General features: G+C 37.9%; 1 protein-coding gene across 1 annotated transcript in view; it reads left to right on the plus strand.

Annotated features, from left to right (window-relative positions):
• NEK11 (NIMA related kinase 11) overlaps nucleotides 1-23,988 on the plus strand; it is a 102,442-nt gene that overhangs the window by 34,385 nt on the left and 44,069 nt on the right. Inside the window, exons 7-12 of the mRNA XM_075083381.1 lie at nucleotides 9,017-9,166; nucleotides 9,248-9,326; nucleotides 9,839-9,924; nucleotides 13,880-13,999; nucleotides 16,099-16,192; nucleotides 17,053-17,176. Of these exons, the coding sequence (XP_074939482.1) occupies nucleotides 9,017-9,166; nucleotides 9,248-9,326; nucleotides 9,839-9,924; nucleotides 13,880-13,999; nucleotides 16,099-16,192; nucleotides 17,053-17,176 (653 nt within the window). The remainder of the gene's footprint in view (nucleotides 1-9,016; nucleotides 9,167-9,247; nucleotides 9,327-9,838; nucleotides 9,925-13,879; nucleotides 14,000-16,098; nucleotides 16,193-17,052; nucleotides 17,177-23,988) is intronic.

Consider the following 23,988-nt stretch of genomic DNA (forward strand, 5'->3'; position numbering starts at 1 on the left):
TCAGCATTTGATGTTATTTAGACACTACCTTTTTTAAAAAATGTCTCCCTCAATAGATTCCTCACACTTCTCCACTAAAATTATTCCAGGACATTCATGTCATATGTGGCAACTGGGAGGTTTGCTCTTTGTGTTAAGAAGCATGTAGTTTACTATTATTTTGGGCTATCTGGGACTTCAAAGTAGAGTGAGATTCAGGTCCAGTCTCTGCCATGCCATAGGATGATTGTGGACAAAGTTAAAATTTTGCTGGGAAGGGGGGAATTATTTTTCTCTCTCATATTGAGAAAGATGAAGAGAAAGAAGCAACTCCGTGAAACTTCCAAGGGGATGAGACAAGAGCAATTCCCCGCTGAGAGGGAAGCAGAAGGACCTTCTTAGGAACTGAATTGAAAAACATTGGCAAATACATAAAGGAAGAAGGTACTTGGAAGGGGAGTTGAAAATGAGAATAACTGGAGTGTTAGGACAGAAGCAAAAAAGCACTGTTTTATAAAAGGTTCAAAGGTAGAAAGAAAAGTGTGAGTTCTACACTTGGCACATATGCTTGAGATTAAGACTTCTGAGGTGATGAATAAAGAATCAAGTTGAAAACCTGAGATTTGTTGAAAGACTTTAGGAAACCTTTACATGTGCAGGTATTTCTGCAAGCTAAGACAAAGAATGATTTTTGGAATGGGGAAAATATCTGTCTCGTATATGTGTGTCCTAAAACATCTCGTCGTGTTTTAAGATGATGGTTAAAACTATTGTGTTTTTTAAATTCTGTCATAGTATTTTTTTAATAAAATGTGCTTTGTTTCTTCTGTTAAGAGGTTTTCGTTTCTATAGGTATGCTAATATGAAGGTTCCTTTTTAATGGGTATTTAAAATCAGGACATTTCTTTTGTAAGATATTTGACCACTGGAATATAGCTTGTTTACTTGGTAATTTACTCTAGATTCTACTCAATTCTGCCTTTTCAAAATATACTTGTGACTGCAATATAAAATTCTAAATCTGAGAAGAATCATCTGTACTTTCAACTCGTAGGTATCATTTTTCACAGTTAGCATGTTCAATCCAGTCAATGGATGTGTCAGGAATCTCATCTCATGGTCTGTGTAGCTGAACTGAGATGGATTTGATGTGAGATAGTCTCTTGTTCATCCGTATCAAAACAAATATCAGTTAATACATGTAGTCAATAAAAATTTATTGAGAGGAGATTTCAAAAGATGTCAAAACAAGTAAACAGACAGGTTAATCTGCCTTTTGTGCTCTATTACTGTAAAGAATAATTTACTGCAGTTTGAACAGAATGTAAAATATATATTTAATTTCTATTTGTTGTTAGAAGTGTCAATCCATTTATGTCATTGAAGTTGTATAGAGTAAATGAAAGCAGAATTTTGAATTTTGTCCAGTATGTTTATAGATGATGTGTTGATCACCCTTTCAAAATTCAACAAATAGCAGAAACATGTCCCCCCACCCCTGCAACAGGTCACTATAGCTTTCTGCTGTACCTTATTCATTTTGTAATCTTTCCAAAGCAGTACCCAGAACACTTATCTGAGAGTGGAACTGCCTTCAGTAGGAGCTTCTTGGTCCTCACTTGTAGGGGCACTAAGGAGGAGGTGGGAGGTGTGTCCTGACTCACTAGACACCCCCCAGTCCACAAAGAACTTCTCTTTCTGAGCCAGGAAACTCTCTTTTGATCAAGACTTGTCACCTACCATGACTCATACATTTGATCGATACATTGGTTATTTCATATCTTCATTTAATGTTTTAATAATGATTCTCCTTGATTTTTTTTTATTTGCCCCATTTAATGGGGGCTGAAACATGGGAAACGCCAGAGCACCCAGGGGAACCCACCCTGGAGGCTCCAGGTGAGGTGAAATCCTTGTGCCACTTTGCAGGACTTTCAGTTGCTTTTCAAGAAGTTGCCCAAGCCTCTTATGAGTACCTGAAGTGACGGTCTCTCTTCAGATTTGTCCTTCTGCTCTGCAGCAGGACTCAAAATATTGCACACAAAATTCAGATTTACAAGCACTCAGTTCAGTTATCATGGTCCTCTCTCTGTTCAGCCCAGTTAATCATTGTTCATTGCAAAGACCTTAATTTACGCTGCGCTAATGATGTGCTCTAAAGCGACATTGTACTTTTTAGGTTCACTGAAATGTTGTGCAACTGGCTTTTCAAAACTGGCTTGAATATTCACAGTACAGCAGCTGGTGCAAGAAGTATTGTCCTTTATAACCCAAGGTCAATAGATATAAAAAGCTTCATGTTTTACAGATTTTACATACAGAAGTAGTTCTGCAATTAGGCTCAGAGAAGCTGCAGTGTTTATATTTGTCCTCAGTTAAAATTTCAGGGCTGGACTGCTTGGCTCTTCTGTGCTTTATGCCAAATCTTAATTTACAGGAGGCAAATTAAAACTGCCATCCATGTTTTCCTTACCATCTCATAGCCTGGACTGGCCAGGCAGTAAGTGAAAGCCTTTGCAGATGACACAGTCTGGGGTTTCCTCCTTTCCAGGCAAGGAGCTTCCTCAGGGAGCTGGGCTCCAGTTCAGGAGTTCACCAACCCCTCTGCCCGTCGGTGCTTCCCCCTGATGGGCCAAGCAGATGGAGAAGGGTCAGTGCAGCACTGGTAGCTGAGCTGAGACAGTGACTAGGTCAAGAGGCCAGGACGGGTGGAGAATTAGCAAGTGATGTGTGTGCATGCATTTGGCAGCCGGGACTCACTTTTACATGAGCACAGTGTGACCCAGAGGCGCTGCTGTGCCAGGGTCCTGGTGACCCTTCCTGGAGTTACACACGGTGTGATGGGACCGGCGTTGGTGTTGGGGGTTGGCCAGTGTTCCCGTGCCACCAACGCTATGGCACTGTATTCATGTGTCAAGCAAACTGAAGACTGTATGTGTCATTTTAAGGCATTTCTTAGGGTCAGGAAAGGTGAAGTCATGTGGTGGGCCATGGTTGTAGTCTGCTTCTCTGGAACGGTGAGTCTTTTATAACTTTTACAAAACAGAATGCAGAGGGTTCCATGTGAAATAGCCAGTAGGCTGGTGGCTAAGATGTTCCCTGGTGGTGTGAGGGAGCCAAGTCAGCATTTCTGTCTGAATCAGACAGAGCAGAGACCTTGGTCTGAACCTGTGATGTCCAGGAGGAGCAGCTGGGTTATTTTCAAACCCTTCCAGGCAAAAGTTTCATCAAACCTCTGTGGCTGACAAAGCCTCCAAACTTCTTGTTTAATCTAAGTTCATGTTCCAGTGACACACTCTTTCACTGGAAAATACCTGACCATCTCTGTCCTTATAGGGACACGGCAGGTACGACTCACCCCCATGTTAAACCACGTGTGCTAGGTGTATATACCAGGTCCTTTGGCCTTAGGCTGATTTAGATTATTATTTTGTTTTACAAGGCATATGCGGTTGTTATTTTGTTATTTGGGAGGGTTTTTTTTAAAATATTGTTGGTAGGAAATAGTGGGTTAGTATCTACCCAGATTACATCAATGCCATCCAACTAAGACTGTTGAAGGATCATGGCAGAACACATCTCCCAGCACCAACAAATGTAGTGGAGACCCATCAGCAATGTTATTAAGAAAGCAATGAGAGGTCTGGGGGCGTTACATGAAAGTCTACAAATAAAGTAACAATTTTAATCAGCTTTTTTTTCAGTACAGGCAGTGACTACAAATCATCGGTCCAGCCCAAACAGACCTAGGCTTTGTGACACTAGGCTGAGAAGAACTGGCATCCTCTAATTCCCAGTCTAAAACTACAGAGTGATTTTTAGAGGGTTCTTATATTTGCTGACTTACGGTATCACCAGAACTATTTGAAAAAAAATGAAAACGTTTATTTCCAGGGAAGAGTAAACTAAAAGCAGGTACTTTGTGCATTCAGGGCAGTTGTGGCTGCTCACTAATGCATTAGGTGAGTGCTAACTTTTTATCTGAGGTTTTGTGAACAACAGGGATACCTTTGTACTTTCCATTATCTTCATGCAACCTAAAAAGCCCAGACTTACCAAATAGGACAGTGATAACTCCTAGAAATGGCCCTAAAGTTAAAGGGTGCTTTTGTACCTTCCCCAGAGATCTCTTCTGTTCCAGAAAACTGGGGTTCCCTTAGCACAAGGGCTTCCAAAGTGTTTAGGTCCTGATTGTTTGTTTGATTTTTTTTTTTTAAATACTGGAAACTGATCATCACTCCTGCACATGCCAGTGGAAATGACCTCCTTGTTGAGCTCCTGAATAACATTACCAAGATTTGCCTGCCACTGGTAGTTAGCCTGTATTACACCTGCAGGTTTTTTGCAGGTTTTCTAACTGTGGGAGCTCGGGGTTTCTCAGATGAGACTCTGAAATTTGTACTGGCTGGGAGTCTGTCAAGGATGAGTATAGGTCCTGTTACAATGCAGTGGCTATTGTAACTACATAATATTTTGTTTCTGAGTGGATGAGATAAAATGTATGCAAACAGTCATCAGCAATAACATTTCTCTCTTCTTTTCAAAGCTATAAGAATCATAGAATCATAGAATCATTAAGGTTGGAAAAGACCTCTAGGATCATCAGGTCCAACCATCACCCCAACACTACCATGCCTCCTAAACCATGCCCTGAAGTGCCACCTCTATACATCTTTTAAATACCTCCAAGGATGGCGACTCTAACACCTCTCTGGGCAACCTGTTTCAATGCCTGATCATTCTTTCGGTGAACAAATGTTTCCTAATATCCAATCTAAACCTCCCCTGACACAGCTTGAGGCCATTTCCTCTTGTCCTATCACTAGTAACTTGGAACAAGAGACCAACACCCACCTCACTACAACCTCCTCTCAGGTAGCTGTAGAGAACGATAAGGTCTCCCCTCAGCCTCCTCTTCTCCAGGCTAAACAACCCCAGTTCCCTCAACCTCTCCTCACAAGACTTTTTCTCCAGACCCTTCACCAGCTTCGTTGCCCTTCTCTGGACACGCTCCAGCACTTCAATGTCCTTCTTGCACTGAGGGGCCCAAAACTGAACACAGCATTCGAGGTGTGGCCTCACCAGTGCCGAGTACTGCTCCTGCTGGCCACACTAGTCCTGATACAAGCCAGGATGCTGTTGGCCTTCTTGGCCACCTGGGCACACTGCTGGCTCATGTTCAGCTGGCTGTCAGCCAACACGCCCAGGTCCTTCCCTGCCAGGCAGCTTCCCAGCCACTCTCTTCCCCAGGCCTGTAGCATTGCCTGGGGTTGTTGTGACCCAAGCGCAGGACCTGGCACTTGGCCTTGTTAAACCTCATACAATTGGCCTTGGCCCATTGATCCAGCCTGTCTAGATCCCTCTGCAGAGCCCTCCAACCATTGAGCAGTTTGACGCTCCTGGCCAGCTTGGTGTGTCTGCAAACTTACTAAGGGTGCACTCGATCCCCTCATCAAGATCATTGATAAAGATGTTAAAAAAGACTGGCCCCAACACTGAACCCTGGGGAACCCCACTCATGACTGGTTGTCATCAGGATTTAGCTCTGTATGCAACTCTCTGGGCCCAGCCATCCAGCCAGTTTTTACCCAGCGAAGAGTACACCTCTCCAAGCCATGAACCAGCAGCTTCTCTAGGAGGATGCTGTGGGAGACAGTATCAAAGGCTTTACTAAAGTCCAGGTAGCCAATATCCACAGCCTTTTCCTCACCCACTAGGTGGGTCACCCTGTCACAGAAGGAGTTCAAAGCATATAAGGCAAACTCTAGGCAGGAACTTTTCAAAGGATTTGTGCATAGTATATGTTATAGATTATCTCATAGGCAGAAATGATAACAGGAATAGTTTAGTTGAAAGACAAATGCTTTTTTTTGCTTAAAGACTTAGAAAATTCTTTACAAAAAAGGTATACATAACTTCCTTTCTGTCTTCCAGAGACAAAGCAATGTCACAGACACATTTAGATCCATTGTACTCTATGTCTTCCACCAAGTACTGTCAGATATTGACAGGTGGTTTATCTGTACAGTTTGGGTAAGCTAGGCTTCTGACACCACAGATCCTGGGACTTTCATTTTAATTGTAGTGCTTTTGCACCAATTTGTCTTTTCCTTTAATATTCACAATCCAAAATTTTTTAATTGCCAATTTTTATGTAGGATAGTTACCAAAAATAGCAATAAGAGCGGCGAAGACCTGAAAAGTAGTGGCTGAGAGAGTTGTGATGGTCCATGTGTGCGTGTACATATTCCTCATAAAACTCCGGAGTCAGCAAATTCTTAAGACCTTCTGGTATGATCAGACTGAGAGATATAAGCCACAGAGGGATTTGCATTTGAATTATCTGGCTTTTGGAGCTGAATTTAAAAGCTAATTTGGATCTTACAGCCTTTGAAGGACTATGACATACCAAAGATCAGATGATGTTAAAAGGACAGCAATGCTTATGTAAACAAGTATCACCAAAAACCTCAGGGTGGTTTCTCCTGAGAAGGGGAAGTTAGAGGTGTCTCTGTTGATATTGTAGAGAACACACTGAAGCCTGTCCAGATGCTCCATTTTATGATGTAATTGAGCATAAGTGGCTTTGATGTGAAATGTTCATACTTCGGTTTTGCTGAACTGAAGTGCTGTTTAGGACCTTTGTCAAACCTACTCACAAATATGGGGAGCTGTCAAACCAAATGCTTAACGACCATTTTAGATCTTAAAACACAGGTGTTATACAACATAAGATTATAAAAGTAATTAAATTACATGTTTGGGTCATGTGCAGATTGTGTATGGGAATCAGGAAGCAATTTTCTCTTGCTGAATATGCTCCTTACAAGATGCTTAGATCAGGACTGTAGAAACACAACTGAGAAATGCAGTCCTGAGGCAAAAGTTTGGTGGTAACTCCCTCAAGCAATCGCAGCTCAGCAGCTGTCCTGGGAAGAAATAGCCTTGCTCTGGGATCTAGGGCAACATTTCTCAGTTTAGGAAGTATTTATTTCATTTCAAAGAATTGTATCCTGCAGTAAAAACTTTATTCTTTTCCCCTCATTTTTTTTGTTGTTGTGTTGGGGTTTTTTTTTTTCCTTCATGGGACAGATGAGATTTTCCCCGGGTAGCCTGTTCATGGCCCAGTCTGTAGCAGAATGCTCTGGGAGTTCTTTTCATCTTCCTCCAAAGCCTCAGGTGTAGTCAGTGTACTAAACTAGATGAATAAATGGGCTTCCCTGATGTGGCAAATCCTGTGATCCTGTGCTCCTAATGGCTCATTAAGCAATTTCTAGCTGCCAGCATCAAGCGGCCTCCAAAACAGATTGCTTTTGCAAAAAGCAGTTATAGTACAGTCTGTCAGGTTGGGGTTTTCCTTCCTCTTTTCTTCCCTCTGGCTGGTTTCCATTTTTGTTTGATGCTTTCAGATGCCAAGTGTGCAGAGTTTTTTTGTTGTTCTTTTTGTTTTGAAGTATTTTCTCATGTAGTAATTATCTTGTTTCAGAGTTTGAACATACATCATCGACGTAGACCATCTGTGTGTTACTGTTTACTGATTTTTGGAAGTTTGAAAGCTGGTTGACAGTTGAATCTTTAAAAAACTAGGCAATTTTTTTATGTACCTCAGTAGTTGGTCCTTATGCAGTTGTTAGCAAAAATGTTCTGCTAATTGTTTTCGCATACTGCTTTGAAAAGTACCAGTGAGGGAGCCCCCTCTATTCTCTCTCCTCTTCCTTATTGGCATTGTATGCAGAGCCTGGGTTTCAGCTTTAAAATTATTTGCTTTTGTTCTTTTATTGCCAGACAGACTGAATCGATTAGTATTCTTTAACCAAAATGAATAATTGAAACTTTATTAATTATTTGCTTTCAAAGATAATGTTTATATGCTTTTCATCAAAGACATTTACCTATACGTACTTCTACTTATTATCACTATGCTTTATTTTTGTACTGCTTCTGTAAATTATAAATGCCACAGTCAAAGACTACAGTAAGAGTAAAGTTGCTCTGATACTTAAGTTGGTTACTTAGGTGAGTCTGGTCCTGTAGCTGGCTCTCGCCAGCATTTTCTGTGACCTTGATCACATCACTCATCAGCGCCTCAGCTCTCCTGACTGCAAACTGGGGGGAACACTGAGCATCCTTCAAAGCCTGGAAAGCTTAACTCCCCTATTTTTTAAAAAGCATTTGTCAGACAGAAGCCAGTTGAAGTGCAAACTGTTATGAATAGTCATTATATAAATTATTGTGAGAGTGTTTATGTTAAAATGTTCAACGGAGTGATCTTTTATGATCTCCATTAGGCCTGGTGAATAAGAGCTTGGTAAATAAGGTGATGGTAAACCAGAGGCCCATTTAAAATTGTTAGTAATCTTCCTCCTGGATTTTAATGATTTAAAACCTGCACTGGTTCTTAACTAGGTCTCCAGACCTACAAGTTTGGATTTCTTCTTTTCTTCTCCAAATAAAATTTAGAGGAAATTTAGTTTTAGATGTTGCAATAGGATGCCCTCATCTAAAATTCGATATTTCTTTGGGTACCAACCAATTTCAGAATCTATTTTGAGTATGTGACCAAATGAGTGAAATCACACCAGAAGACACTTCTGCTATTTGAAACAGGCATTATTTAATTTGACCTTGAATTGTTGCCTCAGTTTGTTGTCAGAAATGAATTTGCAAAACCAATTTAAACAAACCTATGTCCAAGCGCTACTAGACTATTTACTCAGTCACTAATTTAAAAAAATCTCTCTTAATTTAATGAGTAACCACTTAAGGTAGTTCATATAAAAAAGTTTTACTTTATTTTTACATATACATATATATATATATAAAAATATGCGTATTTATATACAGAATTTAAGTTTGTGTCTGCACTTATGGAAATAAAATGATGATTTCTCCAGTTTATAAAATCAGGATGATAATGGAATATCCTATTCCCAGGAGAAAAGGGCATACAATTGTGGTTTTTACTTACTGTAATGTCACTATGCATGCTACTTTCAAAAATATCGTTTATGCTCTTCCTATTATTTTATTCCTCAAGGTCTCTGGGATGCATTTTATATGAGATGTGCTGTATGAACCATGCATTTACTGGACACAATTTTTTGTCTGTTGTGTTAAAAATTGTAGAAGGTGACACCCCTTCTCTTCCTGACAGATATCCCAGCAAACTGAATGCTGTGCTGTGCAGGTATGCTTTTTCCTGTTTAGCAGACTTTTAAGTTAATTTGGAAAATTGCTTAATTATGACTTTTGCTTTTTAATGTTTCAGCATGTTAAATAAGAATCCTTCATTAAGACCAGCAGCAGCAGAGATTCTAAAAATCCCTTATATTGATGAACAACTAAAGGTATATAAGAAAAAACCGATAGCTGTACACTTGCCATTTGAGTATCTATTTTGCAAAAGCAGAATGTAGGCAGAGAAAATGCGTTGAGAACAAATAATTAGATAGGAGTTCATGGGAACACTAATCCAGGGGACTTTCAGAGCTAAATTACAAATATATCTGAGGTAGCGAGGCAGTGAGAAATGAAGTCCTTGTCACTTTACATGCTGAATGTATCCCCTTTTAAGTGTTAGGAGCAATAAGGAGAATGGGCATTTACATGTAATAAGTGCAGATCACTCGGGCCTCGGTACATATGCTCTTTAAACTGTTATGGTTAGTCATAGTTTTAATGAAAAATAGTGCATCTTGCTCTTTTGGTCCTTGCTTCAGTGTATAAATTTGGCTTTCTAAGAAGGTGGGGAAGAAAACTGCTCAGTCAGTTTTTACATTAGGACTGTATTGGGTCATAGCTGAAGAGTCTGGATGACTTTAGCCTCAAGTGTTGATACTACTATTTTATTTCCTTGCAGAATATACATTACAAGTTCAGAAATATGACTGTGAAAGTTAAGGCACTTAACTGGCATAAAGAAGCTGCTCCCATTTTTGATGCTCTGTAAGTATTTTTAAGTGTTTCGTGGGCAGCAGTATATGAAATTACAGTGTTGCCAAATAATATCATGTTGAAAACACTGGTGTTATTCTCATAGTGCTTTACATTTAGAGGGACCCATTCCTCAGAAATACAGAAAAGCAACCACATTAGTGAGATGGATAATTAAGACTTAGGGGAAAAAAAAGGGATTTGCAGAATAAATATTTTTATTATGTAACTGTGTAAATTGCATGTGCATGTGTAGTATATGCATATGTTAATTTGGTGGTAACTGGTATGTAAATTATGACCTTTGTCTTTACATTTTGAAGGTTTAGATGATCCTTTTAGTTATGTCATGATCATTTATAGCGCTGCTGTTTGTGTACCTACTAATTATTGAATGTGAAAGCTGTTTCCTACATGACACCAAACTAAAAGCATATACACTTAAACTAATATTCAGCTAATGCATCTGTAGGATACTATTATACTTGTTTTGTAACTATAGTGAGAAATTAATGCTAGCAATGTTTCTTGGCTCTTACATCAGTAGTGCCTTCGCACATGATCTCTCTTTTAGGCACTGAATATATATTAAATTAATTAACTGCATTAAATTACAATGCTGTGATGATTAATGTAAATGTCATCATAGGCAATTTCATTTTGCTGTTGTAAATTATCTCTGCAGTTTTGATGGCAGCTGGCCCTCACCTTTGCTTTCTGTCGCTGTAATTTCTGTATGTGATTTTGCTCAGTTAGGTGCTAGCACACTCAAAATTGGAGGTTTGTGCTCCTGTGCAGAGGAAATGGACGTCCCCGTTTCTTGTTTCCTCTAAATAACTGCCAAGACTTAAACAGCTGCCTGAAATGTCTTTTGAATTATTAGGTAACAGCAATAAAGTAGCCCATGCTCCAATCCAGGGATAGCAGTACCTTTGAGGCAATAGGCCCTTCCCCTTCGTTTTGTGTGACCTCTGCTCTCAAGAGAGGGCCCACAGTTTTGCAGCTCTGGTCACTTTGCAGATGCTGCCATTTCTGCTGCTTGCAATCCTCCCTTTGGGAGAGGTGACCAGCTTCAGCTTTTCCAAAGAAAGTGTTATTTATTATCAGTGGTGGGAAGAAAGCAGAGCAAAGGTGGTGGAATTCAACCCAGAAAAATCTTCTTTACATCTTTTGTACCCAGTTTATCTACTAGGAGTGTCTCTGTAAAGCTCTCATCTCTAGAAATTGTGGTTTGGGTTTCCACCCTGTCACTTCTGTTCTTGCTCGCTCCTGTTGATAGATGAGACTCTGTCTTTTTATCAGATCAAAGTTCTCTGTTTTGGTATAAATAGGTGCCTTCAGGATAAATAAGTTGTTGACCTTTGCAAGCATAGATGTAAATGCAACAATGAATGATACCTGTATCGGCTAGTAACAACTATCTAATAAATGACAACAAATGGAGCTGGCTGAGACTGCTGTCAAGTTTTTGGCCTTACTATTCTGCATGGTTTCTTCTGCTAGGAATAATCCTTCGCTAGCATACAGTAAATACAAGAGTCAGACAGGTAGATATGCAATAGCCAGGAAATGTTAGATGTGTCTTTTGTCTATGGCTGCTGTACTCAAGTTGATTCGATTAACTCTGAGTGGATTCCTGCCTCTTCAAATTAAATATAGTTAACTGCAGAGATGTTCCTTAGAGATACACCTTAAATAGTTTTGGCGCACTGAAATCTTGCCCAAATGTTATGCCAACTCTATCCAAGTTATATTGAGTAGTTAATCCTTATTGAAACATAAAGTAAGAGAATCTTCAAGAAACTTTTAATCCATGCCTTTGTTTTGTGGGCATAAGATTTCAAATTATCTGTATGCACCAAAGGATTGTAGATGCTTTGAGGAGGCAGTATTTTTACCTGTAATATATAAAATCAGACTTCAAATATCCCCATGCTTCTAGAACAGACTGATAAAACCTCTTTCTATTATTTGTAACATACACTACATTCCATACCTGATCCATTGTCATTAGTTTGAATATACTGAGTCTCATCGCCTTCCAAATGGACATCGTATATAGACAGAGCTAGCATATGGGGAGGACATGAATGCGTATCCCAGAGTCTGTAAATATTCTTGCTCAAAAGAAAGTGTGTAGTCTCTAAGAGAAGGAACAAGTTCTAACTACAAACATCATGTTCTTATACTTTTGTTAAAAGAAAATAGAACAACAGCTGCTGCCGTGCAGACTTCTAGAGCTCCTAAAAATCGTGGAGCAACGGATAGCAAATGTTTTTGATTAAGCATGGAAATTTACCTTGAGGTTCTCAAATTCAGGGTATCAGTTTGAGGAAAAAATCCTAGGAAAAGCTTCACTATAAATTATCTTCAAGTGTGCTGCAGTCTGATTCTTTCTGGCTAGATGTTTGGAATATAAATAAAGTCATAATCTTATCATGACTATCATTGTATTTATGAGAATGTTAGCTGTCAGTATTGCTACTGGTATGCAAAATGCCAAATAATTTCTACAATCCCAGATCTAAAGAGGTAGGTAAAATGAAAAATGGTAGAGAGCAGAAAAGTGGAGGAGAACTAATTTAAACATAGTAAATTTCCCACATTTGCTGTAAGGTAGCAATACTATAGTCTGAGCCACTGTGCAAGGAGATGCTTGTTATGGTGTCCTCCCCAGTCATTGCTGCTTTATTTATAATTTTTTTTCTCACCAGGAATTATTTTTGCCCTGTGTAGTTGAGTCTAGTGTCTTCTAGTAAAGGCTTCTAATGGCTTACTTTATTCCAGCGTCATGCAAGTCATAAATTGTAAATATTTAAGTAAGCATTAAGCTGTACAAATTCAGTTTTGACTTGGAAGAAAAATGGCTTTTTTTCCCCAAAATGTTCTTATAATTTAAGTTGTGGTTGTTTTTTTTTTATATGGGACAAGAAATATGTCTACATTATTCATACTTGAAGAGTTAGTTCCATTCTACTGAATAATTGAACTCTTCTTGTCTTTGTCCTTAGTCTTTTATTTCACACTAATATTCATATCTTTACGCTATTTCCCTCTATAGTCAACATTTGAAAAGCATAATGAAAGCTTCGCTTCTCATTTATTAAAATGCTGATTTCAAAATGATAATCCAGAAGGAGTATTGCAATTTGTATGGTTACAAAACTGGGCTCTTGGAGGATCAGAAGCAAATTTACTATTTTTGCCCTTATGAGATAATTTGAAGTTAATACTTGATGTCATAAATATAAACAATAAAAAATTAGGTGTAAGTGAAATACGACCGCCAAGACATATCCAAATTAATTTTTGTAACTACTGTAGGATGTGAGATAATTATCTGAGGTATCTTTTTTCTAACACAGGACTAATATTTCTCTCCTGTGTTGATAAATACAGCTGATACACATCTGTCAATAATTCATGCTCAGCTTGCAGAGATGGTCTACGGCGACCATTTTATCAGTGAATTGTTATTATTGATTAAGACCAGAAATTGAAGAGGACAACAGGATAATTATATCTGTCATTAAAGACATTAATATTCTCTTTTATTCTAGACAGCTTGTAACAATCAATATAAAATGTATGGGTGATATTGCTTTTTTCTGTGGTTCTCATTGAAAGACTGCCTTTGTACTTGGAATATGCTCAATAATGAAGCCTGACAGGGTAAATGCTTCATTGTGCTTCAGCATTTATTCTTTTAAGAAGCTGAGAGTACCTTTTTCCTTTCTCACCTGAATTGTCTGAAATTGTTAATGTTCTTCATGAATCTAAGTCTAAGTTTAAATATTTCAATTTAAAAGAGGCATTTGCTTTCCAAACTAGTCTATTTAGTCTGTTACAGTACTTCTGACTTTCTAATTATTCCATTTGAAATATCATGACTATATTTCAATATTAAATCAAAAGACTGATATTTATATTTTTATATGACCATGGGCTTGCATGCATTCAATTTCAGGCAGAGGAAAGTTCATTTACAAACTCTGCAGGAACTGTCTGAAGTACAGAAAATGACACCGCGGGAACGTATGAGGCTTAGGAAGTTAAACGCTGCAGATCAGAAAGCTAAGAAGTTGAAGTAAGTTGAGCCTAACATTAGCATCATGCCCTAACCATGCAGTTTACCCCATCCAACAGTCTAACAGGAGCATTAGAACTGTCAAGGTAAAACTAAAAATAGAAAGGGTCTTCAGCTACTCAAACTGAATGGGGATTTTTGATGGCTTAAATCACAGTAATTATTTATGTAGGGAGGAAAAAAAAGTCAGAACATTAGCCCAAAACTGGTACTTTGAGCATTGTGTTTCTGGTTAAATAAGTATATGAGAGATTTTTACGTGTTACACTAGGATATCTTTTTTTTTTTAAATGACTTGTCATTTTAAGGATTGCACAGTCTGAGGAGTTGAAAATTTAGTTACAATCCAGCTTTTGTCAATTGTTTTGGCCTACAGAGTTTTGCCAATAGAAGTTCAGCTCAAAGAACAGCCTTACCAAATGATCAAACAGGGGGAAAAGGCATGTTAGAAAGGTTTTATGATTTATGTATTTTTTTTTTTATTGAGTGAGTGAGACATAATAAAAGGGAGGATTTGAAGGAGAATAAGGACCATCTCTGAGTGGAATGCAAAAAACAGCCGGAAAGCTATGCGTGAATGCATGGATTCCTTTTTTAAATGAAAAGAAGAATATACTGCTTGATGACACACTTGAGTTTTTCTCAGTTAAAAATATTCAATGTTTTATTTGGTATGAATGAAAATTTGAAAAGCACCACATAAATTTTTAATTCATTGTTAATGTTTTCTTCAAAAGCATTTTGCAAAGTGCAATGTAAATTAAGAAATATTTACTCAGTTATTTATAGAGCATAATTGAGGGACTAATTACTTTTGAACATGAGAATCGGCATCTTTACCCTGTTGTGCCAAAGCAAGTTAGCAATTCAGCAGGGCAATAACATCCTAGTGCAGAAAAATATTGTGAGGTGACATGAAGTCTGAATTTACGGCCTCAGAAACTCTGCAGCTACATATACCTGCAAACCAATATCAATTGCAGTTGAGTGAAAATGCTCAGTAAAATCACATCCTAGCATTACTTGTTCCCACTTGTGATGCCTATGTCCAAAGGCTACAAACAAAAATCTAAAGGCCTTAATCTCCTTTTGGAAAATATGTCTTATCGGTATGTCTGTCTGTCTGATGCTTACCATTGCATTTGATACAGGAGACGGTATGTAAATTTATTCTGATTTTTAAAAAAATCTCCTTGAATTGCAACCACTGTATAAATTTAACACCTCTTCTGCATGGTGTTTTCAATAATATGGTAGGCCAATTTTTGTACTTATATGAAATTTATACATATTAAGTCTGTCCCTTTCATTTTTTTAAAATGGATGAAGATTAGGAAATAATACTAATTGCAGCATAGTTCTACTTTGCTTTACATTTTCTTTACTTTCTTGCACTTTAGTGTTTTCTATTTAGATTTTCATGTTTTTTTTCCCCAGCAACAAAATTAAATAGATATATTTTGTAATATAAAGGCAACATATTAATCTTCGAATCTTGTTCTCGGACATGAGTCTTTAAAATATGTATCTATATTCAACTCTGGGTTATTGCCAGCTCATTCTCACTGAAAGTATTTGAAACAGTGCAAAACCTGTACCCTCTCAGACTGGAGATCTGCTTTCAGCAGTACAAATCTGGAGGTGGATGGGAAGGGAACACAGTAATGGAAACTGGAAGAGCTGCTTATTGTAGCACCTGGTCTAAGTAGTCCTGTACAGAAAAATGTGGTTACCAACTCTCCCCCAGGTGAGGTGTTCATAGCATGCAAGTGTTGCGTGCCTGTCTTCAGCTGAAAGGTCCCTGGACTACATGGTGGAATAAAGAACAAAGTATTTAAGGTCTTTGGAAGAAACAAAAAAGACTGAGACTAATAATTTACCATTTCTCAACTATATTATGCAAGTTGTGAGAGAAAAAGATAATAGTGTTGGGAAATAAGTCCTGAAATCTATTTGTGAGTTCACTAAAGCTAACCTCACCTTCAGTAGATGCCATGGGATTCTAGTTATGGAATTTGTTTTTCCGCACCTACTTTTATAAGATCCCTTTATGCAGTCCCTGATCTCACATCCTAAACACTAATATTCTGTTTTTACAGACAGCTGGCAGAAGAAAAATATCAAGAAAATATCAAAAGAATGCAGAAATTCAGGTCCCGTAATTTTCAGCAGCTTAATGTCAATGTCCTACATGTAAGTATGGGCTGTTGTTTCAGAAGCCTCATTTATGCACATTCTGTGTACACCATTTTTCTGTTTTCCATGTGCTTTTTTTTAACACTACAGGCACAGTCCTGTTCTAAGACTAATAATTTGGAAGTGCATCAAAGTCTGGACTGCTTAGTTGAACCTGTAGATCTGTGATGAGGGAAAGTGCATTCAGTTATTCAGATATGGTTCAACAAACTCTTTATTCATTGCACAATGTTCTTTTATTAACTCATCCTTAAATCTAAATCTGCTCTCTGAAATGTACAAACTGACAGTCTGCGTGACATCAGAGTTCAAATACATTAATTTTCAAGGTAAGTTTAGAATTGTAATCCTTTAAACACTAATTTGGCATGGTTGTGGGTTCTTTTTATTTGATTAGTTAATACTAACATTTCAAGTAGCTTTTTAATAAGAATGAAGTCTTGGAATGACTTCCAGTGTAAGCTGTCCTTTGCTTTTAAGCTATCTTCAACAGAAGATAGGCCTGTTCAATTCTAGCACTATGTCTTATGATAGAGGGAACAGTGTCTGTTTGGAAGTAGTCAGTGAAAGCATCACAGAAATAATGAGGTTTTGGTTAGTGCTTTGTCTTTTACCTTTTCTTTTGCATGCAGTCTAGTTTCTATTTCCCATGGTGTCTGGAGAAAAAAATACGTTAAATCTGTCTCTACTTAAGGCCAAGTCACTACTGATCATTTACAAATAAGTTAGGGGTGTGTTTTTTAGTGTTTGCCTAATCCAAGACCCAGCAGTTGTGTAGATCAGGGCAATCATTATATTGTGATCCTGCTGAAAGCTCTAATTGTACCTGTTTCTCCACGCTGCTTCATTCGACTAAGGAATCTGATGAGCAGACTTCGAAACCCCTATTTCATTCTCAGCCAGTTGTTACATGCGACTATGTGTCCATAGGACATGATGAGACACCAAGTCATCTCTGCAAGTCTGAACTTACAGACCATGGTAAGAATTCAAAATTTGATGTTGAAGTGAAATTTCCTATGAACAAAGCAAGATTTTATTTTACCCCTTGTAGTTAATTTATGGTGGGGAAACTGCAGTATAAAAAGTGGTCAGATTTGTAAAGTTGTCAAAAAAATTACAAAGAGAGAAGGAAAATAATCTAGGGGTGGATGTATGTATAGCAAGGTTATGTGGCAGGAGCTCCTTGTTCCCAGAGTTTGAGTGGCCTGTGATCAGTGACAGAGGTGAACACACCTCCAAATGAGATGCTGAATTAGAAGGAACTAGCCTTAACTTTGCACGTATTAAATGGCTGGTGTAAGAAAAACATTTCCTAAATTATGCCTCCAGTGCAAAAATGAGTACAAGAATTCACAGTGTTTGCACCTTTGGTTCACTTTGATGCCATTTTCTTTATCTAGAACAGTGAGAGAAACAGATGGAAACTCTTTAAACTGTGCTAATCTATACTGTCCTGAAATACTTAGCTACTGTCTAGAGGATATGAAGTACTATGTAACATGTACTTTTGTGTAGATAGGTGACCAAATAGTCAAGCCTGTCAAAAACAGACAGACTGTGGAAATATGCTTAATGAGGAAAATATTTTTAAGAGCATATTTATATGGTTTGTTTCTACAATGTTCTGGAATAGTGTCATACTCTTAAATATTTAAGAATCATTGTGTAAGCACTATTATGGTGCAAGATTTTTAATCAGGTTAGAATCTTGCAAGTATGCATTAATATACGTGTAAGTATGAAAACTACTTTTCTCTAATAGCTCTGCCTTTTAGTGTTGGTTTACGTATGTCTGTGAAGGTATATGCCATAAATTAAAGGCATCAAAATCAGTTTGTTTGTGGTGGAGGTGTTGTGGTTTTTTTTTAATAACAAATGGCTTTTTTCTTTCAGTGTAGCCTCATTTATGTCTATATGGTTGGCTTGCTATTTCACAGCGTAAGGAGGGATGACCCGTGTAGGAGAGAACCCAGCTGCGAGAAATACATCCTGGGGGTAGGGTGGGGAAACTTGCAAATAGAGGACCAAGAGAAAGCAGTAAATGTGGGTGGGAGATGTAGCAGGGGAAGCATACAAAGATACCTAAATAGAAACAGAACAACATGCATGAAAGGAAGTAAACTGGTTTCTTCCTCTAGAGGTCATTAAGCTGTTAAACTATAATGACAGAAGTTAGATGCATTTATATCTGTGATGCAAAAGTTGGATCAATCCATTGTACTAAACTGTATGCATGTTTAATTGCTTTTGCCAGAGTGACGCTGAAGTGGTGGGTTCATGAGAAAAAGGCGTTATGGATAGCCAAGAGAAATCACATGGTTTCTATTCTTCACTTTGTGGATACCTTGTTATTCCTGAAGCTCCTGTCAAAGCTGTTACTCTATTCAGTATTCATACTCTCCTTTTCTTAAACATTTCAGTGCAACCATGCATGTCCTACATGTCTAATCATTAATTAAGTTATTAATGGCACCTTCGTGTTTGAAAATGTAGAAGCAGTTTCAGCTATTGATTTTTTTCAATTGAATTTGGTTGTAGATCAATGGGCCGTACAACAGAACAAACAAGAAAACTAGAAGCAAGGCTATAAAATGTTTCTATAAAGTTGTCTTACATGTTAAGTCTTGCTAACCCATACTAGGTTAGCAGAAGTTAGACTACAAATACCAGACTAACAAGCTCCCTAACTAAAAACAGTTGAGGAAGGGGAGAAAGGCAGGGGATGAGACTCAGCAGCAGGATTACTTCAGGGCACACCTAAAAAATCCTCTCAGGAATGGGAAAATCTGGTGGGGAACAGCTAGGATTGGGGTACTATCTCTAACAGGTAGAGAGAAAAGTTCAAACTATCTTTGGCTCATATCCTGCAGTTCTTAAAAAAAGTTTGCAACATGAACATAAGAGAAGAGCAGGGCTTGAAGGATTGAAAGACCAGACTCTTAAAGGGTTAGAGAGAGGCATATAAAAATAAAGCACCTTACACCCGTTTTTCACTGAATATTATCTAAAACGTTATGAAACACAGTTGTATGTCACTGGGGAAGGCATAAAATACAAAGCTCAAGGTTCAGCTTTAGTTAGTAGATTTAAAACCATCCAATTTTATCACTGGTAGTTACATTTACTGAAAGCCAGGAAACACAAAACAGAGTAGTTAGTCAAAAATCACTGTGACAGTTTGGGGGTTTGGACTTCACGGTGGACAAGCTTCAGGAATGTCAAAAACACTTAAATGCCGTAGACTTCCTTGAGAAGTTTAAACTTCTCTCCATGTTTGTTTTATGTAATCTGCAATGATCTTCTGAACATTTTTCATTCTAATTAGCCATACTGCACACGTGAACAACATGTAAAAGAGTTGCCTGAAATAGAAAATTGCTGAACGATTTGTTAGTCTTCCAGCAGGTGGTTTTTTTTTTTGAGTATGAAAGAGATCTGACTGGACCTTATGCTTTTGATGTTGAGACGAACTCAGTCTATTACAGAAAAAATTCATCCAGATTGTTGGCAGTTGGTACAAGTTCTTCAGAAACTTAAAGGAATAATCTGATTCTTTCTTTTACAGAGAAATGCTGCAGGTAATATAAATACTTCTTTTAACAATAAAAGTCAGTTAGTTCTTCAACATCATGTTCCTTACTGTGCCATCCAGCTATACTATGCAGATTTATTCTTTTCTCGTAGAGACTGGGAACACTGCTGAGTTCTGTGGTACTGACTGAGAGGGTGTTTTTTAAATCTTGACTGTTTAGATGTCACTTGCTAAGCCACGCCAGCTTGGGATGGCTGGTACACCTTGGTGTGCTGTTGCTTTTCTCCCTGTTCACTTCTGGGATTCTGGGAACATGTTCTGCAGTACCCTCCATGCCTCAGAAAATGAAAAAAATGAAGAGGGGAGGACATCAAAGAAACATGAGCTTTTGCAGACAAAAAACACTGTGAAAATCATCCATGCTTGTGTTACTTAAGCTCAAGAAGAAAGGGACCCAGTTATGACCTGGGAGTGGGCAGCAGTGAAAAATTATGTGAAGAGCAAGTTATGCTGTTTATGTTTTAATGAGCCAAGAGAGGAAGCTGTGCATTAAGCACACATAATCCAGAGCCATTAGCTTGCCTCCTGTTGGTGCTCTGCTAGAGAGAAAGTGCTGTCCCCCAGTCTCACCTCTTTCTCACCATTTGCTTCTGTTCCATGGAAAGAGTATAAGCTTCAGTTTGACCACCAAGTCCAGACTGTGACTACCATAGGCATCTACCTGCACTGTCCCCTTCCTAAAGAATTTGACCTGTTCTATACACTCTGGAAAGTTCCCTCTGCTTCTCTGCATAGAAAGCTGTTCCTGGGCCAAAATACTGCAGTGCTTGTGAATGTTTTTACTTCTTTTGGGCTGTTTCATGCCAAGAGTTTTAAGATGCGTTGTCTTATTGCCTTGCAACTTAAGTAGTTCTCCTCTTTCCTTTACTTTTCTCCTCGTGTTTTTATAGGCAGCAGTAATATCCTTCTGTGTAATACCCCTACATAATACTTCTGTAATGTTCATATGTTTTAACAGTGGTAATTTCCTTATTCCTTCCTTAAGATGCTTCCAAGCTGTTTTGTCCCAATTTACAATAGATTATTTTGGTTTTAATGCTTAAACTCATGACTATGTTCTTTGATTTTTCTCCTTTTCCATTACTCCAGTTCTCAGGGTCACCCAGTGTATTTGTTATAATATCCTGATCCTGCTTTGTATTGGTGATGCACTCTAGCTTAGCTTCTAGAAAGCAGTGCTGTGCGTACTAACCCCGGAAGAGCAGACCTCTCCCTGGCCAGTTGTGCAGTGCTGCTCTCAGCTGCCCAGCGACGTGTTGCTTCTGCGCCATTCCCACCCTCCTCGTGGTCAGCACGCTAGCCACGACAGGAAACATCTGAAGAGCTGCTCTGCAGTGCTGACCCAGTTTGCAGGGAAATCAAGTGTCCTTTCCTAAAGCATAAGCCTATATGGTTAGTAGAACTCATAACTGCACAAGCATGGGACATCCTCTTGGCATGCAGTGCCAGGAGGATATGTGGGCAGGCACACTGGGTTATTAAGGAATAGCTCTGTAAATCTTCAGGTTCCAGGACTTTGTCTCTCCAGTTCCTTGATTTAGCTGCATTTTGCATGCATGCCAGAGTAAAGGATTCTTCTGGTTTGACTATTCTCTCCATGCTGCAAATCTTCAGAGAGTCATGGCAGATGGATAGGTAACATTCCTTGCAATAGTGAAGGTTTAAAAACGTGCTTTAAATTTTTGTTTCTCTTAAGTTACTACAATAAGTTTTTAACAGTTTTGTAACTTTACTTGTACAATCTGGAGTAAAAAATGTTCCCTTCTTTTTTTTTGTAAAAGGGTAGGCAACAGAGTTGCTAAGAAAAATTCAGCTAGAAGAATAACTTTTATAATTATTGTTAACCATATTAAGTAAATGGCTGAGGTGTTATGTTGAGTATATCATTAGAAAGGTATATGCTCTTACTGTATTGTTTCAGCTAATTAGACCACTAACATGCTCCTTGAAAATGTAAACCTTTTTGAATATAAACCAATGAAAAATGGCTTTACTCGTTTGCAACTATTTTATGTAATAGTTTTAAACGGCATTAAATTTTTTAGATTTGTTAATTGGAAGCAAAACTGAAAAGAAATTGTATTTTGGTAATGAAATATTTATGGAAAGATATTTTGTAGCTGTGTTCAGTATTCACTGAAAAATGTTGAGGTCTCCATCTCATGTGTCCAGGAATTTATGTAACTGTCATCAAACAAATAATGTAAAACTAGGGTGGACAGAGCAGTTAAGAATATATTGTACTACTAGGAACAGTTTTGCTTTACTATAGATAACTTCATGTCTTTTCCATTTCTAGTTTCTCCAAGTACAAGCAAGAGACAGAAGAGCTGAAGCAGGTTTTGTACTGAGATTGTACTCAGACACTGAGCTGCTGTCAGTGTAAAACACTAATATTTGTGTGTTGAAAATATATATGTGAATGTGTACACTTGTTTTAATTTCAAGGAATAGCAGAAAATAGCTATTGATTAACAACTAAATTCCCTTTATTTTGATTTGGATTTATTTCTTTTCTGCTACATTTCTCCAGCTTATTTTGTTGATTAATTATTTCTGAATATTAGAAAGTATATTTTGCAAATCATGGCAATGAAGCAGACATGGGCAATGCAAAATGTGTCAGGAGAAACCTGTATATCTGTTTTTCCTATTTTTGCTGATACTTTCCTAGAAAATAGGTAATTCATCCTCTCTGATTATTATCGGAAAGAAAAGTCCCCTTGCAATGGATTGATTAACGTGACTTCCCATCACCCCTGCCCTGCCATCTCTCAACCTATTTCTTTATAGAAATTGTCTCCATTTCAACTAGGACAGATATGCCAGTGTACATTTTCCTGGAGATCACTGTATGTTCAGTGCACATACTAAGCTTTCAATAGTGGTTTTGTGAAAATAATGGTGAGACAGATTATATTGTGCTGCCAACTAGAGGTCAGGCTTTTGTATAAGAAAAAAAAGATGTAAAAAAGAATTGTCCCTATATAACTGCTTATTTCCATGAACGGTATTCACTGCAGCTGGAATAAAATTATTTATTTTCTAAAATATGGGCAAAAATTATCGTATCCATGAGCTATACCCGGCCCTGATATCATGGATGAATATGGTCAGTGCCTTCTTATGCCAGCTAGAGCCAGACAGGTCCATTAGATGCTTAATGTTCCTTCTAATGGGGCCTCCTTCTAAAGAACTACTGGAAACATCATGTAAGTAATGCATTACTTTCTAGCATAGCAATATAGATTATCTTAATCTACTAATTAACTTTATTGAGCTTATAGTCTACTTTTCTGATCATACAAAAAAGCCATCAGAAGAGCAGATGTCTGTTTTCCAGACAACTGAATATTGAGAGAAGTTTTGAATGCTGAGGGTCATCTTTTCCATGGATTTGATAGTGCCGGTAGACCACCATGGCTTTTCTGTGTGGGCTACCACACACTGGGCTAGGTAGGATGGAAAATTGCAGCTCTATCACTGTATCATATTAATTATTTGAGTACAAGTCCTTTTGCTTTGGTTACAGTTGCTTCTAAGGAAGCCAGATTTTACAGCATAATTCCTCTCAACTCTGCATACAGATTGATTCCTCTTGACTGGCTCAAAGTTTGCAGAGGTATTTAATAAATAGGAAGAAACACTAGTTATGAGGACTTACTTGTAATGATTCAAGAGAAATCTTTATCAGAGCATGCATTGTACTTATCCATGTGGGAAATTAGTGTGGAATATCTGAAGGTTCTTAGTTTACTACATAGAAAATCCTCTAGGTAGAGAAGCTCAGTCTTCGCAGTTGGAAACAGCATGAAGAGCAAGGCATAATCCTGTTATACAACTGTAATTGCTAAATGTTCAAGGTTTCCGATTCAATTTCTACAGTAGAACTTGCCTTGAAATTGGCTACAAAATTATAAACTGTATCTAAATGTGCTTCCAGATAGCTCAGTGCAATTACAGATGCAACAAAAAATACTGTTTCCTTACCATCACCTTTGATCCTTCTGATTTGGATCAGTTTTTACAGTTGAAATATACTGAGTTGAAAGCTATCTCCATTACCAAACCCCATACTTTTTAGAGGAGCCATAAGGAGCATTAAATTCAACAAGCTACAGTCTAACAGGCATGAAAACTTAAAGCCACGCACTGACATTCATGACTGAAAGTGCCACTTTATATTCCTGTCAATTTC

The sequence above is a fragment of the Phalacrocorax aristotelis genome, chromosome 2 (genome assembly GCF_949628215.1).
Source record: "Phalacrocorax aristotelis chromosome 2, bGulAri2.1, whole genome shotgun sequence".
In the NCBI taxonomy this organism is placed as follows: domain Eukaryota; kingdom Metazoa; phylum Chordata; class Aves; order Suliformes; family Phalacrocoracidae; genus Phalacrocorax; species Phalacrocorax aristotelis.